Source organism: Oncorhynchus mykiss, chromosome 2 (assembly GCF_013265735.2).
Source record: "Oncorhynchus mykiss isolate Arlee chromosome 2, USDA_OmykA_1.1, whole genome shotgun sequence".
In the NCBI taxonomy this organism is placed as follows: Eukaryota; Metazoa; Chordata; class Actinopteri; order Salmoniformes; family Salmonidae; genus Oncorhynchus; species Oncorhynchus mykiss.
Window position 1 is genome coordinate 85,310,050 of NC_048566.1, and position 19,853 is coordinate 85,329,902.

Below are 19,853 nucleotides of genomic sequence, written 5' to 3' on the forward strand. Positions count from 1 at the left end.
GGCTGACCCACTGAAGGTTTGAAGTTTGACCCTGTAACCCCTCAGACCCTATGGCCTGTGGTCACAACATGACTGCCCCCAGCGTTGTATCTCGATACAACGATACCAGATTTTCCTTGGCAAAAAAATAAAACGCGAAGCAGACTCAACTCTATGGTCCTTTTAAAACCTACTGTATGTAAAATAACGTGTGCTACAGCTTGCAAAATAAAAAAAATGTGCCTCTCGGTGATAATATAAGACTGTTTTTGCCAACATTGGGACTGTGTTCCTAAAGAAATCGAGTCCGCTTCATGTTTTGTTTCCTTTGCTTCCTTACTTCCTAGCATTACGATACTAGTATCGTTATAACGCTACTGCCTAACATGCGAAACCATCGAGGAAACCTTGACCAGCTGTTGGTAGTCCACAACACATTTTATGCAAGTAAAATAGCCAGCCTCTTATCTTGTCATGGCTGCAAACAATCAGTGTTTTACTCACCAGGGTTCCATGCTTACTGAAAGCCAAAGACCAGAACAAATCTGTCAGATAAGAAGAGAGAACACAGATTATCCAATAGTACATGATAGGCCAAAAAATGGCTTTTGCATGTGCTGCATGCTAAAGGTTTTAGAGGTCATTCTGTGGTTTAAAGCGGTTGGTTCATATGGTTGGAGTTGTCTCCAATCTATTTGTGTGAAGGAAATCCATGATGAAAGTCCCCCGTTGGACGATCGATCTGGGTAGCGATGAAGATGAGAGAGAGGTCAGTCACGCCACTTCTCATTTCAAAGGATTGGTTCTATGGGGGGGTTGATCTGTCAGGCTGACTGGATCTGGCAGTGCCCCCAACTACAAACCAGTTGGGAGATTGGCTTCAGATGAATTTGTTAGGTGTTACATGTAGTAGATGGTACTCAAAGTAATGTTGAACGATGGTAGGTTATAAATGACATATTCAAAAGTAAATGTGTGTGAGTTTTGAAAACCGTATTGCCACAAAAATAAAAAGTTTTTAACGCTGCCCATTCCAGTCACCAAGCATAATCAATGGCACAGCACCGATCCGAAAATTCAGTGGCAGCACTCAAGAATCCTTTCTGGATTTAATTTTCTTACCGGTAGTTTCCACCCCAAGTGTTGAGAAGAAAGGCATTCAAAGCACCAGAAAATACTTTGTGTAAATTGGTCTATTTTGCACTTCATCTCCAAGGATATTTTCTTCACATGCCTGCCTCATAAAAGCAAAATTGTTTCAGTTCTGAACTGATTGAGCCTGAAATACAAAAGAAAAGCCCCATGCAACCTACCGGCTTGTGCTAAACCACTTATTTCAAGCTAAACTGGATTATAGACAAACGAGACAAAGCTGAAATTCCTTGGCTCGCATCATAATGGGGTTGCGGCAATCGGGTACCCCTCGCCGGGCCCCTATTTGAACTTGTGCTTTTGAAAAGGCGGACATTTTAACTGGAGGCATATTAGGGAGACGCACATGTTTGTTTACTTGTGAGATAATAGTGATGGTCCTCTAGTTATCCACCGCCGAAAGGTTAACCCTTGAGAGTTTTATTAGCAGGGCCTGATGCATTTCCAGTATGTTCAACTGATATCCTGTTTTGCAGGCAGTGAGGTTAGTCCATATACAAAAGATTTCAGAGGTCACAAATGTGTCAATATCATTAAAGGCTCTTTTCATGTTTGCCGTACTGCCCTAAGGTATTAGCCTGTACTTAACAGAGAAACATCAGAACATATACACACGTGAATAAAGAAAACTCCAACAAACATATGGATGTGGTTAGCATGGTGGTGTTTGACAGTGTGCACCAAGGCTGGGGAGTGAGTTAGAGAGAGTTACCATGACATACATTTGTGCCTGAGCCAGGTAGTTCACATGTGTTGGCTCTGGGCTAGAAAGCCATCAGCAGCACACAGGCAGCAGGAAAGACTCCCTGCCCTTCTGGAGGGTGGTCCCATCACAACAGGGATAAATCTGCCTGGCAGAGCCAGAGGCAGCCGTGCACAGCGAGCTCAGTCCTGCAGAGTGGTGTGGTTGCGTGGCGTTCGTTACGTGGCTACAGTACCTCTTACTCTGGCTCCCTGCCAGCATCCTACAGCAGCTTCAGGCCGGGGTCTCCGTCTACATCCACATCATCTTATTTACAGTTTCTCCCGCTTGTTTCCATTTGAGAAGTGGCGGAGCTACTTTGGACTGTAATCTTTTTTCGAGTTGGATTTAGTGTGTGTAAAGCCCATGGTGAGATTTGTGGAGTTTTTCAAGCGGACAGCCGACAGGTTCCCAAGAAGTTCATAAGACAAAACTGTGGGACCTAACGGCAGGGTGATCTGGGATGTAGGGTGGCCACCAACAATACTGCTGATTTATATCTGTTGAAAAGCATTAAATGTCCCCGTCGCCGCTATCCTTCTTTTATGCATGTCATATTTCAACCCAAAGCTGTGCTTCTTCTCTGTTACTTCATCCCCAAACTAAACCACATGAGAGACATATTTTAGGCTTTTAACTTCCCTTAAACATAGCAGGAACTCCTACAGCTGTTTACTTCTCAAATTCTTCCTTTTGAAAGATTATGAATTAAGAATTGAATTCGGGCACATCACTATCATCATTAGATGTGCGGTAGACCCGTTACAATAACCCTGTTTGTTCTATCCATTGCCTAAATTCAGCTCCTCACACCGATACATATGCTGTCATAAGAGCATCCCAATGTTATCCTGCTCCCAGATCTGGTTATGCTGTCTTGCCAACTCCTGTGGTCATCTGGGACCAGGCTATCCAAAGGTCAGATCATCTTTAAAGTGAAAGCTGTACAGTAAGATATATTATTTGCTGAATACAAGCCCTAATGTAAAGGGGTGATGACATTGACCATAATCCCCTTTGTTCATCTGTTTATTTTAGTCATAAGCATGGCGAGTCCTTTGAACCGACCCAATGGCTAATCCTGTGGTCAGCTAAAACATACAGTACATGCCACATTCATCTGTCACTCACTCTTCCTTTATAGTCCTATGATACATAGCTGTGCTATTCACCTCGGTTCCAGGGGAAGTGGGCCCTTATTTCTTCCTGTCCTATAAGGCTGCTAACCTACTTTCCGTCTCTCTATGCCTCTGCTTACAAATCAGCCCCTCTGTCTTAGAGTTTGTCCTTTCACAGACTCCTGACACAGATACCTTCAATTCGCCACAGCAAATAACACAGTGATATTGGTGTGGTGTTTATCAAGAGATGTAATACTGTAGTCAGTAATGCTGTAGTTGTCAATTTGTTTCCTTAGAGCAGAACGACTAAGTTCACGGTGGGTTAGGCTACCTTTCCAAAATATGTATCATGGCCGGGTGTTGTAATAGCTTTAAACCTCCACAGAACAAGTTTTGTAGGAATTTTATGACATGAAAACCAATGATTTCTTAATTCTTTATTTCGGGAAGAATAGCCATGTATGCTATTTACCTGAAGTAATGCTGAGTCGTCTGTTAACGTGTGAAACTGTACCTCTTCAGCCGTTTACACAGGGACCTGACCTTTTTTTATTTACTTTAAAAAAAAAACTTTATTTAACCAGGTAAGCTAGTTGAGAACAAGTTCTCATTTACAACTGCGACCTGGCCAAGATAAAGCAAAGCAGTGCCACAAAAACAACCCAGAGTTACACATAGGATAAACAAACGTACAGTCAATAACACAATGGAAAAGTCTATATATAGTGTGTGAAAATGAAGTAAGGAGGTAAGGCAATAAATAGGCCATAGTGGTGAAGTAATTACAATTTAGCAATTAACACTGGAGTGATAGAATGTGCAGATGAGGATGTGCAAGTAGAAATACTGGTGTGCAAAAGAGCAGAAAAAACATAAACAAATATGGGGATGAGGTAGGTAGTTGGATGGGCTATTTACAGATGGGCTGGGTACAGCTGCAGCGATCGGTAAGCTGCAGTGATTTTTGCAATTCGTTCCAGTCATTGGCAGCAGAGAACTGGAAGGAAAGGTGGCCAAATTAGGTGTTGGCTTTGAGGATGACCAGTGCAATATATCTGCTGGAGCGCATGCTATGGGAGGGTGTTGCTATGGTGACCAGTGAGCTGAGATTAGGCAGAGTTTTTCCTAGCAAAGACTTATAGGTGACCTGGAGCCAGTGGGTTTGGCGACAAATATGTTGCGAGGACCAGCCAACAAGAGGATACAGGTCGCAATGGTGGGTAGTATATGGGGCTTTGGTGACAAAACGGATGACACTGTGATAGACTTCATCCAATTGGCTGAGTAGGGTGTTGGAGGCTATTTTGTAAATGACATCGCTGAAGTCGAGGATCGGTAGGATAGTCAGGTTTACGAGTGTATGTTTGGCAGCATGAGTGAAGGAGGCTTTTTTGCGAAATAGGAAGCCGATTCTAGATTTAATTTTGGATTGGAGATGCTTAATATGAGTCTGGAAGGAGAGTTTACAGTCTAACCAGACACCTAGGTATTTATAGTTGTCCACATATTTAAAGTCCTGGGTAGTGATGCTAGTCAGGCGGGCGGGTGTGGGCAGCGATCAGTTGAAGAGCATGCATTTAGTTTTACTGCCATTTAAGAGCAGTTGGAGGCCTCGGAAGGAGTGCTGTATGGCATTGAAGCTTATTTGGAGGTTTGTTAACACAGTTTCCAAAGAAGGGCCAGATGTGTACAGAATGGTGTCGTCTGCGTAGAGGAGAATTACCCACAGCAAGAGCGACATCGTTGATATATACAGGGAAAGGAGTTGCCTGAGAATTGCACCCTGTGGCACCCCCATAGAGACTGCCAGAGGTCCGGACAACAGGCTCCCCGATTTGACACACTGAACTCTATCTGAGAAGTAGTTAGTGAACCAGGCGAGGCATTCATTAGATAAACCAAGGCTGTTGAGTCTGCCGATCAGAATACGGTGGTTGACAGAGTCGAAAGCCTTGGCCAGGTCGATGAAGACGGCTGCACAGTACTGTCTTTTATCAATGGCGGTTATGACATCGTTTAGGACCTTGAGCTTGGCTGAGGTGCACCCGTGACCAGCTCGGAAACCAGATTGCATAACGAAGAAGGTACGAAATGGTCGGTGATCTGTTTGTTAACTTGGCTTTCGAAGACTTTAGAAAGGCAGGGCAGGATGGATATGGGTCTGTAACTGTTTGGGTCTAGAGTGTCTCCCCCTTTGAAGAGGGGGATGACCGCGGCTGCTTTCCAATCTTTAGGAATCTCAGACGATACGAAAGAGAGGTTAAACAGACTAGTAATAGGGGTGGCAACAACGGCGGCGGATAATTTTAGGAAGAGCGGGTCCAGATTATCTAGCCCAGCTGATTTGTAGGGATCCAGATTTAGCAGCTCTTTCAGAACAAAAGCTATCATGATTTGGGTGAAGGAGAAGCAGGGGGGGGCTTGGGCCACTTGCTGCGGGGGTGCAGAGCTGTTGGCCGAGTTTGGGGTAGCCAGGTGGAAAGCATGGCCAGCCGTAGAGAAATGTTTATTGAAATTCTCGATTATCGTGGATTTATCAGTGGTGACAGTGTTTCCTAGCCTCAGTGCTGTGGGCAGCTGGGAGGAGGTGCTCTTATTCTTCATGGACTTTACAGTGTCCCAAAACCTTTTGGAATTAGTGCTGCAGGATGCAATTTTCTTTTTGAAAAAGCTAGCCTTAGCTTTCCTAACTGACTGTGTATATTCGTTCCTGACTTCGATGAAAAGTTGCATATCGCGGGGGACAAGTCGATGCTAGTGTAGTACGCCACAAGATGTTTTTGTGCTGGTCAAGGGCAGTCAAGTCTGGAGTGAACCAAGGGCTATATCTGTTCTTAGTTCTACATTTTTTGAAAGGGGCATGCTTATTTAAGATGGTGACGAAAGCACTTTTAAAGAACAACCAGGCATCCTCTACTGACGGGATGAGGCCAATATCCTCCCAGGATACCCGGGCCAGGTCGATTAGAAAGGTCTGCTCGCAGAAGTGTTTTAGGGAGGGTTCGACAGTGATGAGGGATGGTTGTTTGACCGCGGACCCATAACGGACGCAGGCAATGAGGCAGTGATCACTGAGTTCCTGGTTGAAAACAGCAGAGGTGTATTTAGAGGGCAAGTTGGTCAGGATGATATTTATGAGGGTGCCCATGTTTACGGATTTGGGGTTGTATCTGGTAGGTTCCTTGATCATTTGTGTGAGATTGAGGGCATCTAGTCTAGATTGTGGGATACTGGTGACCTATCTGTTGCCAAGCAACATATTAACCTCTAGAACGGTGGTGGATTGTCTTCCTTTGGAAATCATGTCCTGATTTGTCAAAAGTTTTGTTGTGGTTTTGATAGTGTTGCCCTTACACATTGTTTTAATAGGGATGACTCTCCTGAGCGAGGGAGTCTAAGGTAAAGGAATCTTGCTCTGGAGCTGTATGGTAGCATAGCCTACATCAACAGGCTTACTCGCAAAATTAGTACCACATGGCTGAATACATGTTTAATACATGTCTTTTCAATCTCTGGAACTGTCTCTATTTTCCCCCAGCATATGCGACTTGGCATAATCAACAGCATTTTCCAAGAAGCATTGTGAATAAATTTAGCTCCAACATACCGAAGGCCTATTTCAAGGCAATGACTAGGAAAGCATTGTTGCTGAACAATTTGTGCCTTCACTGAAGAATTGCTGAAACGCCTAAGATAGGAAGAGTCTCGGGCTGGCTCTGTCTTTCTCTTCAGTCATTATTTTCCTCTCAGCCTCTGTAGCCTGACACTGGGTACACAGTTAAAATACCAGGCCCTTTTGACATGAGGCCTACTCCATGGGGGCCTAGCCGGCCCACACAACCATACCAGGGGAAAAGGAAAGAGACTAAATGCCGCAATCCATCAAGATTTGATCACTGTCACTGTCAATAGTCCTACATCTAATGATCCGATGATCATCTCGTAGCTACTCTGACACCACACCAGTTTATATTTGGTAGCAGAATCTCAACTCAATGTTTATTCGAAGAATCATGACGTCTTCAACATGTAGATTTGCAACATTTATTTCTGTAATTTACTAGATACAGTTAATAAATAAAGTCGCTAGACTAACTACACATTTGGAATGAAGTGATGTTATGTTATAAAGCTACCAATCGGGTTATGGTTGATACGATATACTTTATTGTCTATTTACATGGAAATTCATTTTGTGATGTCAGCATTCAAATACACAAACACAACATATTACATGCAGTACGAAAAACTGGAAAGTTAGTACACTAGTCACACATTTACATTTTCACATATTCAAAGTTTCTGCGGCCTACTGTCCGACCGTGTGTTTGGCCTGCATCTGTCCTATATCCCACTGTTCAGCAGTCTGGTGTCTGATGGAATGAAACTTGCCTTGTTCCTATTCTTACTGAACAGTGGGAACCTTAAATTCCTTCCGGGGGGGGGGGGGGGGGGGGGGCAGCAAGCTTGTGCGTGGGGTCTTCTATGATGCGCTTGGCCTTGTCCCTTGCCCATTTCTCATAGAAGCCCTGAAGCCCCCTGCACTGCAACCGGCAGAGCTAGGACCCCATGTTCACAGTCCGACTGAGGATACTCTTATTAGCCACTGTGATCTATTTGGCATGGAAAGATGGATGAGGAGACATCAAATGGACTTAACAGGATTTTCAGCTGTACACTAGCCATGGCTTTTCATTTAATGGTAAAGAAGGGTTGTGTGTATATTACCAAAGGAATACTGTACAGCACATGGGGAATAAATACTCAATTATGTGTAAGCCTGTAATCTTGAGATCTGTAAGGAATGATATGAATTAAAGACAATTGCAATGATTTTGCCTTTTGGTGGGCCGTCATTGTAAATAAGAATTTGTTCTTAACTGAGTTGTCTAGGTAAATAAAGGTTAAATACATGAGATAAATAAAAACGTTGCAGGGCTTTTTGCTGGACAGTTAATCAAATGGCGATGCGGAAAATGTACATGGACCCTTTTATTATTTATTTATCTGAGTTGTTTTGTACTGGCTCGATGCACTCTCACTAGACTACCCATACACTCACACATACTACACTGACACTCCAACACACACACACACACACACACTACATACTGTACGCTCTCACACACACAAAACACACATGCATGTTGATGCCACACACACCCAAACTCACACATAAACACTGTCACACACCAAAAATGCTGCTGCTACTCTGTTTATTATTTATCCTGATTGCCTGATTATCCCGCTACCTACATGTACATGTACATACTGTACTACCTCAACTACCTCATACCCCTGCACATTGACTTGGTACTGGTGCTCCTTGTATGTATCCTGTTAATAGTTTTTTTTTTTACTATTTCCTTTTTTTATTTTGCATATATTTGTCCATATTTTTAACTCTGCACTGTTGGGAATGGGCTCATAAGTAAGCATTTCACTGCAAAGTCTACAACTGTTGTATTCGGCGCATGTGACCAATAAAATTTGATTTGATTTGCTGTGTAATGTCCCTATCCTCTACATTGAATCTCTATGGGGAAATCAGTCAATTACTGCATTGCTCGGACATGAAATGCATGTACTGAATGCTAGCCTCATTGTTGTGTACTGTACCAGTATGAGATCATCCTCCCTTGAATACAGAGCACCAGTGCAGGGCACAAATGGATGTTGCCCTGCATGTATTAGCTGACAATATTTTGGAAGGGAAGCCATAAATATTTCTTAGCAGGAGTGTGACTTCCAAAATAAACCCCGTAAGAAAGACTGGTTGATCCTACAGCAGGAACAGTTCTATTGGGAACAATATAGGCCAGGTTTTTTTCTGCACTCCCACCAACGTGCACAAGTTTCAAACACTCAATACTTCATAATAATTTCCATGCAGGAGTTTCAGAAAGTGTTTAATATCGAGCCTGCATGATGATGAATAGGACTGTCTATTGGCCTGTATTCTGGTGTTTATTTAGTCATGTCTAAGGCCAGGTGCGTGAGGAGAAAGATAACACAGAATAAGGGAATGCTATGATGTAAGACCACATTTGCTCAGCAACAGTCAATGAATCCAGTATAGCCGTGATTATTTTGGCTTGAATCAAAGACAAAGTCACAGGGCATTTTTCCCCTTTCTTTTTTTGATTTGTTTGGTTTATAAGCCCCAGCAACAAAGCCATTCACGGTTAACTGATATCTTCCTGTTCATGGGTATTCAAAACCCCACATCACAGCCAAAACATAACAATAAAATCAATTGTAGTTGACTTTCCTTGCAATGCATTCTAAATCTGCAGTCTAACACTTGGCTGGACAAATAGTGCATGAACACAGCTTTTGTTCCAGACAACGTTACATAACAGACTCTTGCGTTTTTTTTTCTTTTAAATTACATTCAATCTTATGCTCGATTTACCAACATGGCCTGGATCAAAGTCAAATGCCAAGAGTCAGAAAAATCACCAACCAACCAGAAAACTACTTTGGCCCTAGCGTCTCATAATATTTTTTCTTGCCTTTGCTGCTAGCTTTCCAGTCGATTGCCGTTCCTCCTAGTTTCAGCTCTGTTGTTGTTTTCTCTCTTCTAGAGGAGGAACGTCCACCTGCTGTTGAGTGTGTTGCTGTTGGCTGCCTGGGGGGCTGTTCTGCTGGCCTACCGCCTCTACTGGATGGGCAACAAACCACCCAACTTCTCCAACTCAGACAATCCAGCGGGGGACTCCCCATCCCTCCTCACTCGGACTCTAACCTTCCTCTATCTGCCCGCCGTCAACATGTGGCTTCTCTTGTGCCCAAACACCCTGAGCTTCGATTGGTCCATGGACGCCCTGCCTCTGATCAGAAGCATCGCCGATTGGAGGAACCTTCATACTTTGGCCTTCTATGTGGGACTGCTCCTTCTGGCTTGGTTTGGGCTTCGCACCCGCCAGGTCAAGGGCAAGGAGACCAACGGAAAAGCCCATCATGTAACCAACGGGAACGGGAGGTCCCACACCAATGGACACAGTTGCCACCACCCCGATGTTCCCAACCACACAAACTCTGAAACAGAGCCTCAAACTGCAAGTGCACAGAACGGTACCAAAAAGCACTACGTCACCAGGACTCCACTGCCCACCACTGAAAACGTAGTGGTGTTCTCCTTGGGCCTATTGGCCATCCCTTTCCTCCCTGCCACCAACCTGTTCTTCTACGTGGGCTTTGTGATAGCAGAGAGGGTACTGTACATCCCCAGTATGGGCTTCTGTCTGCTGCTGGCGGTGGGGCTGAGGGCCCTGTACGTACGGCTGAGGTGGAGCTCCTCCAGGACTGTGGTGGTGTACTGTAGCGTTACCCTGGTCCTACTGTTTGGGGTTAAAACAGTGCTGAGGAACCAAGACTGGCAGAACGAGGAGATGCTCTACAAGTCGGGAATATACTTTAACCCTGCTAAAGGTAATACACAGACAGATCGACACATAGAGACACACTCACACACTCACACAACATCTCAGACTGTGACGTTTGCATAGCCTGAGTGTGCTTTAAAAGGTGTTCAACAGGCTAGTGTGTGTCATGTCAGATGAGCTTTCATGACTTCTGCACTGAATAATGTAGCTTAGAGCTGCCTGAAAAAGGTCCTACTTAGACAACCTTCTTCACTTTAACATTCTCACATAATATATTTACAGGTTGACTGTATGACCTAAAGTAGCATCGCGTTAGGTGATAGCTACTTCCTGGGATTGAACGAAAGTGTGATTTTCAAGATGTACCCTGAGAGGTAATACAAAAAGAAAAACATAAGTCAGTTAAGACCAAATTCTTATTTACAATGACTGCCTACCCCGGACAATGCTTGGCCAATTGTGCGCCGTACTATGGGATTCCCAATCACGGCCAGTTGTGATACAGCCTGGAATCGAACCAGGGTCTGTAGTGACACCTCTTGGACTGAGATGCAGTGCCTTACACTGCTGCACCACTCGGGAGCTCATGAGGAATCATGAGTGTTAAGCGCTACCTGTTAAATTGTTTACAGTATGTCTACTTCCAGACAGTTTATCCTCTCCAGGCAGTATATCATGGCTGAAGGACCTTTCAACACAAGGCCTCCATTGTAAACCTACTAAATCCCTCACTATGGGCAGACTACAGTTTCTCTCATTTTTACTTTTGGAGGGCATCTTCACTGACATCCCTGCTTGACTGGCAATGAGGGGAAACTAGAATACTTGAATATTCAAACATTCAAATTCAGGTTCATCCAAAGATAATACTGAATAACTGGTAGTGTACTAGTGTTATTCTTGAGATAGTGATCCCGGGCTAGGGACAGAGGTAACGGCAGGACATGTTGCAGCAGAGCTGGGACCAACACAGAGCAGAGCAGCAGCTACGTTCTTTCCCTGGCTCACTGTCCTCATACCATTTGTGAGTCTGAAATAGTGACACGCTCGTTAAGCATTGAGAATGAGTTCTGTGAGAAAACACAGTAAAAGAGGCCTAACAAATACACAGTGGATGGTAACACCACTTAGAACATTTTCTGTTCTAGCATATTTATTTTAAAATGTTTAATATTGTGTTTACAATAAAGTTCTTGTCTTTTTTTCTCTGCTTGTCTTTGCTAATATTGAATTTGAGACTTTTGGGATATCTGACTCAGACGCCTTAACTAATAAATAAAGCACAGCTCAAAGGAGCCTTTGGCATAAGTGAGCACTCGATACATTTGAATGAAATGCTACACAGGTAACCCGGTAACTACTATAAGCTCTATTTTACTTTCCCCTCCTATACAGCCATCAGGAGAACAAGAAGAAACCGTGCCTAAGGGGATGATTCTTCTCTGTCAGGCCTGTTCACAGTGCTCATATTGTTACCCCAGTGTGCCCTGGCTTCAGCTGTACTGTATGTAGACACAGTTAAATAGTGTATAAGAGTATAAGCCCATATGTATACATGATGGATTCCAACTGCCCATACTAAGCTGTATGGATTTAGTTTCCAAGCTAAAATATTGAAGGGAAACACTATTCAGTCAATTTGGTTGTCAGGCTATGTGCATTTTCCTCTATATGTGAGTTAAAGCAGTAATCGATGTAGATGTATTTCCCAAGGAGAATAGAATATACAATTACCACTTGACAACTGAAAATTGCCTACCAGATTCATTCCTATAATTTTCACTATTATGACATTTCAAGACCCAATTTACCTGTCAATTAATCTGCAATCCATTTTACAGTATTGCCATTAATCTACTATGGAGTGTCAGGGGGAGCCATTGTTTTCTTCCTTTTCTGTTAGGGAATAAATGGGCTCTTTGACACACTCACTCCCAGGTGCGCCATCAACTCTCTCTGTCCTCAGTCTCTAAGCCCAATAGTTCAGTAGCAGCAGACATACCCTCTGTTTTAGCCTGCACAATGTCTTCTGTGGAGGGTCAAAACCAGCCTGGTCCCAGATCAGTTTGTACTGTCTTACCAACTCTATACATAGCCTATATTCATTGTTTGACTTGACATTTGACGTGACCAGGCAAGACAGTACAAATAGATCTGGGACCAGGCTCGATAACAAACCCTAAACCCAGGAAGTGATAGTGTGTCCAAAAGGGGCGGGCAGCCATGTTGGTTGACCCTGTTAACCTTAATTACTTTATTCCTCCCTCTATCAGCATGGGGCAACCTTGGGAATGTCCTGAAGAACCAGGGCAAGATGGCGGAGGCAGAGCAGGCATACAGGAATGCCCTCTACTACCGCAGGAACATGGCAGACATGCTGTATAACCTGTGAGTGTCTATAGACTCTGTATGCATACATGAGCAGGACTGTCTCTCCTTACACACACACACACACACACACACACACACACACACACACACACACACACCAGATGGGCTGGTCCATTTTTTGCCTCGGGGGGGAAGAAAGGGCCCGATGTGTTAGAAATACAGGGCCGATTTCTGGTCCCAGTCTGTCCCGGCACACACGACTGTCTAATGATCAGTGGTCTTCACAGAGAGGTAATGGTGCTTTGTATTCCCCTGAGTGCTGTTTCTGTGAAAGTAGGTTATTAATCATGCTGTGTCAGCCTGAGGGGAGGACAACAGGAAGCACACAGTCAATACTCAACACTAGCCCCAAGGGCTTTAGATGTTACTCAACAGATCCATTTACAGAATTAGATTGTTTAGAACAGAACTAGAGATTTGGTAGCACTTCATTTTACAGTACTGTATTTACTAGGAAACTGTATTACATTTAGTTGTCTTATGTTGTGTTATTCAGTCCTAACAGACACACACTTCTGTTGAGATTTGTAGCCATGAGAGTCCCTAACTTTCTCTGTTACAGTGGTTTGCTGCTACAAGAAAACAACAAGTTCTCTGAGGCACTCCACTACTATAAACTGGCCATTGGGAGCAGGCCAACTCTGGCTTGTAAGTACCGCTCCTCTTTTTATTGACCATTTCAAACTCTTGTGTTTGCACAGCGCAGGTGTCCAGGCATCTGCCAATGGGGGAGGGAGGGCACAGACAAGCTTGCTCAATTACTGGATGAATGATTGAGTGTTCAAGGACCACTCATGTCAATAGATTCAATTATTACACAATTGTATTTATTATGAATCCCTCTCCCCCTTTCTCCCTCTCTCCCTTTCTCCCTCTCTCCTCTCCCCCTTTTTCCCTCTCCCCCTTTCTATCTCTCCCTTTCTCCATCTCTCCCTTTCTCCCTCTCCCCCTTTCTCCATTTCTCCCTCTCCTCTCTCCCTCTCTCCCTCTCCCCCTTTTTCCCTCTCTCCTCTCCCCCTTTCTCCCTCTCCCCCTTTCTCCATCTCTCCCTTTCTCCCTCTCTCCTCTCTCCCTCTCTCCCTTTCTGCCTCTCTCCCTTTCTCCCTCTCCCCCTTTCTCCCTCTCTCCCTTTCTCCCTTTCTCCCTCTCTCCTCTCCCCCTTTCTCCCTCTCTCCATTTCTCCCTCTCCCCTTTCTCCCTCTCTCACTTTATCCATCTCTCCCTTTCTCCATCTCTCCCCTTCTCCCTCTCTCCTCTCCCCCTTTCTCCCTCTCTCCCTTTCTCCCTCTCCCCCTTTCTCCCTCTCTCCCTTTCTCCATCTCTCCCTTTCTCTCTCTCTCCTCTCTCCCTCTCTCCCTTTCTCCCTCTCTCCTCTCCCCCTTTCTCCCTCTCTCCATCTCTCCTGTTCTCCCTCTCCCCCTTTCTCCCTCTCTCCCTTTCTCCCTCTCTCCCTTTCTCCCTCTCCCCCTTTCTCCATCTCTCCCTCTCCTCTCTCCCTCTCTCCCGCTCCCCCTTTCTCCCTCTCTCCTCTCCCCCTTTCTCCCTCTCCCTCTTTCTCCATCTCTCCCTTTCTCCATCTCTCCCTTTCTCCCTCTCTCCCTCTATCTCTCCTTTCTCCCTCTCTCCTCTCTCCCTCTCTCCCTTTCTCCCTCTCTCCCTTTCTCCCTCTCCCCTTTTCTCCATTTCTCCCTTTATCCCTCTCTCCCTTTATCCATCTCTCCCTTTCTCCCTCTCTCCATTTCTCCATCTCTCCCTAAAGCGGTGGTGGGGGGTATTGGAGGTGAAGGTATGAGAGTCAGTCAGATAATAAAAGTCATTTGTCAAGGTTGTACCATAATTCAATGTGTTTAGCTGGCAGCTGGTACAACGTAGAATCTGTTCATGAACAATTCCAAAGTGGCAGCTTCATGACGATACTCTCATGATATCCAGTTCCATTCCTACTGTTCCCTCTTTCAGACACACATCCTTTATGTAAACTGTCTTCAGAAACACTCTAGCCAGGGGGATATATGCAATGTATTCCTACAAAATGATTGTTGATTAGACCAGTTCACTTTGGATGGATGAAAGACAGAGAGAACTGAGGATAGGGGCTAGGTCAAACTTTAGTCTAGCATACAGTTCATCTTGGCATGCCGATGTATACAGTATTGGTGGAGCCACGACCACCCCATACACTCCCTTCCACGAGTGTTGAATATGTATTGTTACCCCATGGATGCGGCAGCCAATTGATCATCACTGGCTGGCCAATTTATTCAGAAAGAATTTTCATAATGACTAGTTTCAGCCCCATAGAGCCTAATTACTCTCTGGCTGCATGTTGATCACGTAATGGATCACCTATATGTCTCTCGTTCCCCCCTGCAGCTGCCTACTTGAACACCGGGATTGTCCTGATGAACCAGGGGCGACTGGACGAAGCCAAGAGGACCTTCCTAACCTGCGCCGAAATCCCTGACGAGAACCTGAAGGACCCCCACACACACAAGAGCTCTGTCACCAGCTGCCTGTACAACCTGGGAAAGCTGCTCCATGAGCAGGGGCACCAGGAGGTAGGATAGGGGAGCAGACAGGGGTGCACACACACACACACACATACACAGGGGGACACACACCAAACGTATTCACAGGAACACACACACTAATCATATACAAGCAGGTTGAAAAGTGCATTCGTTCTGAGATTGTGGAAATTGTCAGGAGAAAAGCTCCACCACCCACTGACCTTCTACACTAGTATACCCACTAATTAACCTAGGCGTAAAAGAAAACGCCTGAGTGGAGTTCCTGAATCTGGTTTTCAGCAGATGAGGAAGCTAGGTTGAATTAGTTGTATCCCTGAAAACCGGATGCATCCGGTTGTTGGCAACTCCGCTAAGCCTACCCACTAACAGAGCCTAAAGGGAATCACTGCCTTGGGCTTTAGCAAGAGAGAGGCTGTGTGACACTGCACTAGCTCTCTGACTGGCCATGTCATGGAGAGGATAGATCCTTTCTCCTCCACCAAGTCTTAACCACCTCTCAGTGACCTCTGATTCCATGCTTCCATTCAGCTTGTGAGGGCCCAGGCTGCAGTGGACAAATGACTTGTGGCCCTGGCATGTTTGGCTCTTCATGCCTAACGGATGGTTCCTTTTGTTTATTCATTCATAGGAGGCCCTCTCCGTGTATAAAGAAGCAATACAGAAAATGCCAAGACAATTTGCACCTCAGAGCCTCTATAACATGATGGGTAAGTGGCAATTATCTTTCTCTCAAACTAAACACACAAGCTTAGATTTTTTGCGAGGAGAAAAAGGAATGAAATAGAAGATTGGTAGATTGGAGGTGTGGGGGGTACATTTGCAATCATTGTGTTAGCTGTTGGTTGTCAGCTTGGGTCCATGCACTTCTGGCTGAGTTTGTTGAACTTTATTCCACCTGAAGGGGGTCACAGGATTGAGTTGCATTGATTGTGGCCAGGGTCTTGAGCTCGTCAGCTGAGCTATGCTTACAGTAAGCATTACACATTAGCCCGTTTTTGTGTAGCAGTGTAGACTCTGCTTAAGGCCGTTGGTTTTAGAGGTGCTCTGTTTTCATAACGTGTAAATCAGCGTCAAAGTCGGGTGTGTGGCTCCAGCTCAACGCTCCCATCGAGGCCCCGATGTTGAGGTTTCCACAACGTGTTAACGATAATAACTACGCTCCTCGTGTTACAGTCATGTGAAAGCAGCTGCAGACTAAATTGCGACTTTTGATTTCAAAATGTAATAATTTTCAATTTCAAGTAACCCCTGATTCCACTAGCACTCTTGTCACTCAATGGGCCTGCTGACATGCCTTTGTCCTTCTCTGTGGCTCCCCCATGTTGTTCCTCTGTCTCTCTTTCACTCTTTTACTCACTCTTTCTCTCTTTCTGTCACTCTCTGTCTTCTCTCTCCCTCTCTATATTTTCTCTTTGCCTCCCTCCCTCTCTATATTTTCTCTTTGCCTCCCTCCCCCTCTATATTTTCTCTTTGCCTCCCTCCCTCTCTATATTTTCTCTTTGCCTCCCTCCCTCTCTATATTTTCTCTTTGCCTCCCTCCTTCTCTATATTTTCTCTTTGCCTCCCTCCCTCTCTATATTTTCTCTTTGCCTCCCTCCCTCTCTATATTTTCTCTTTGCCTCCCTCCCTCTCTATATTTTCTCTTTGCCTCCCTCCCTCTCTATATTTTCTCTTTGCCTCCCTCCCTCTCTATATTTTCTCTTTGCCTCCCTCCCTCTCTATATTTTCTCTTTGCCTCCCTCCCTCTCTATATTTTCTCTTTGCCTCCCTCCCTCTCTATATTTTCTCTTTGCCTCCCTCCCTCTCTATATTTTCTCTTTGCCTCCCTCCCTCTCTATATTTTCTCTTTGCCTCCCCCCCTCTCTATATTTTCTCTTTGCCTTCCTCCCTCTCTATATTTTCTCTTTGCCTCCCTCCCTCTCTATATTTTCTCTTTGCCTCCCTCCCTCTCTATATTTTCTCTTTGCCTCCCTCCCTCTCTATATTTTCTCTTTGCCTCCCTCCCTCTCTATATTTTCTCTTTGCCTCCCCCCCTCTCTATATTTTCTCTTTGCCTCCCTCCCTCTCTATATTTTCTCTTTGCCTCCCTCCCTCTCTATATTTTCTCTTTGCCTCCCTCCCTCTCTTGCTCTCACTCTTCATATTGTTGAGTTCCAGCAACCCCCCTTAGTACAGTACATTCACCAGTGGAGTCAAATTCAGCTTGACGGAGGTGCTGAGAAATCATTAACAAATCGCCTCCATCAGTTTGAAAGCTGTAAGGCCATTAGCAAGGTGGATGTTGCGGCATGTTCCCATATTTCTTGCAGCTGATTTTTACATTACTCTGAGGAGCTCGTTTAAATGTTTGGTGCACCTGCTCCTATCTATTTACAGTCCAATTCACTTGGGTGCTGCCATTGTGTTTGTCATTCTCAAGAGGGGGAACTTTCGTCAGTGTACATGGCAGTCTGGGTCAAAGTTGGGTCTTTATCTGCCAAAACCCCCCTCCGCTCAAATGGGCAATGGAATGTTCCACTAGATGTGATTTTCAACTCCTTGGAAATTGTGTCGCTAAGTATTTTATGTCCATGTCTGTGCTTCCTCATAGACCTCCATCTGAATCTGATGATAGACTAGAGAGGCACAAAGCCTGTTTCACCACACTCAGTCTTCTGCTGTTACTAGCTCTGCGTTACACCATGTCTGACAAATATGTAGATAAAGCTACTCATGTTGCCCTTATCATAATCATAACAGTCAATGTACAGTATTATATTAGCTGCTGGAAAGGAAATACATTAAGTCTAGGCATTCTGTAACCCAACTAGGACATACAGTAAATGCTTCTGCTTTTGCAGAACAATTTGAAAGATATCTACTCCAACATAAAGCTGGCTTTCCTTGGATACTTTATATACTTGCTTACAAAAGACTGCAGTAACTCTGATCCTTATCATGAGCAAAAATGGAATTGGGGTCTTATATTTGATACCACTACATGCTTGAGTACCTTGTATTTAGAGGTATATTAAAAGGTCTATTACAGGCCATTGCTAATGAAGAACAGGGGGGACGTCTGTTGATCGTCTCAGAGGTCAGCAGGTCAACATTCATCACCAGCCACCTGTTGTTTCTCTCCTGTTTCTTATCAGTGGAAATGATTTGCCATAATCCCCCATTTATAATCTAGCTTCAATTAGCCCTCCTCTCAAAAACGAAAAAAATATATAAGACCCCTGTTACAAGTTCATGTGAAACTTATTGCAGTCACGTCCCCTATCCCAGTATTATTCCTGTGATCATTACATTTGAAGTATTGTTTTGGTTTGTGTTTTCCCCAATTACCCGACTATGTCGTGAAATGCAGTTATAATACGTGTCAGGGGCAGGAGAGAGAAAGAAAGAGGGACTGTTTGTTCAGGTGGGGGTAAAGTCTTCAAGGCTGGAAGAGGTATCACTGTCTGAAGAATCAGGAAGGGTGTTTCTACACATGTCATCAGCAACATATCAGACAATCAGCTCAGGCCAGTCATATTAAAGGATTGAGTCAGGCCCATGCTTGTTCTCCTACTCTGACTTTAGACTTACTTTAGACATCCCATAGAACTCCATCCAACTAACACATGGGGGATCTGAAAGTACACCTTAGTTCGATGACTATTTTTATAGGATTGTTGCTGAGCAGGTATAAGGAGTTTGTTATAGGATAGAGGATATTAATAAAACATATTGTGATCCGATCTAGGCTTTTAGTGGGACACTATTCAACTGATGCAGACCAATTCAAAAGCCATCCTTTACTTTGCGATTTTGTTATGACCCTAGTCCTAGTAAAAGGTCCTTTAGCTAATAAAACACCCGTTTGGTATCGGGTTTCGAAGTGCACTGAAGTGATGGCAGGCCTTTCTGCATGACTACATACATGCATGCATGACTGTCATTTGATTCCTTAGTAAGACAATGGGACGACGTGTGGTTCCTTAACCTCTGAACCTTGACCTGATGCCTCATTTCCCCTCACAGGAGAGGCCTACATGAGACTGAACAAGCTGACCGAGGCCGAGCACTGGTACAGAGAGTCCCTGAGAGCCAAGCCAGACCACATCCCAGCACACTTGACCTATGGCAAACTCCTGGCCCTCACGGTAACTTCTTCACCATCATCATCTTCCTCCTCCTCCTTCTCTTCTTGGCTTTCTTATTCTTATTCAGCTCTGCAAGTAGCCTGAGAGTGTGCATGCAGATCATCAATGGCCTGTGTGTGCGTGTGTGTGTGGGGGGGGTGATCACATTGAGTTTCTCAAGGTGCCCCATCGCTCTGTGGGGATAGCTTCCTGATTGAAACTGATGTCACAGCTGCCCTGTGTGTTTTTAAAATCTGTTACCAAATCCCGGGAGTGATTCTATACAACTGCCTAAACCGGCTCTCCATATTGACCTCTTCTCAGTTTCACTAATACAGGTTGCAAATGGCTCCAGCTAACTAACCAGCCCCTGCAACACATTAGCCCTGAGGGACTGATCTGATGTGGATCCTCCTCTAACTCCGGACCCTACTGCCTTCTGG

General features: G+C 44.6%; 1 protein-coding gene across 1 annotated transcript in view; it reads left to right on the plus strand.

Moving 5' to 3' along the window:
• Positions 1-19,853, plus strand: part of LOC110498083 (protein O-mannosyl-transferase TMTC2) — a 161,285-nt gene that overhangs the window by 103,772 nt on the left and 37,660 nt on the right. Inside the window, exons 3-8 of the mRNA XM_021574670.2 lie at positions 9,582-10,428; positions 12,656-12,770; positions 13,336-13,421; positions 15,147-15,331; positions 15,933-16,011; positions 19,310-19,431. Of these exons, the coding sequence (XP_021430345.2) occupies positions 9,582-10,428; positions 12,656-12,770; positions 13,336-13,421; positions 15,147-15,331; positions 15,933-16,011; positions 19,310-19,431 (1,434 nt within the window). The remainder of the gene's footprint in view (positions 1-9,581; positions 10,429-12,655; positions 12,771-13,335; positions 13,422-15,146; positions 15,332-15,932; positions 16,012-19,309; positions 19,432-19,853) is intronic.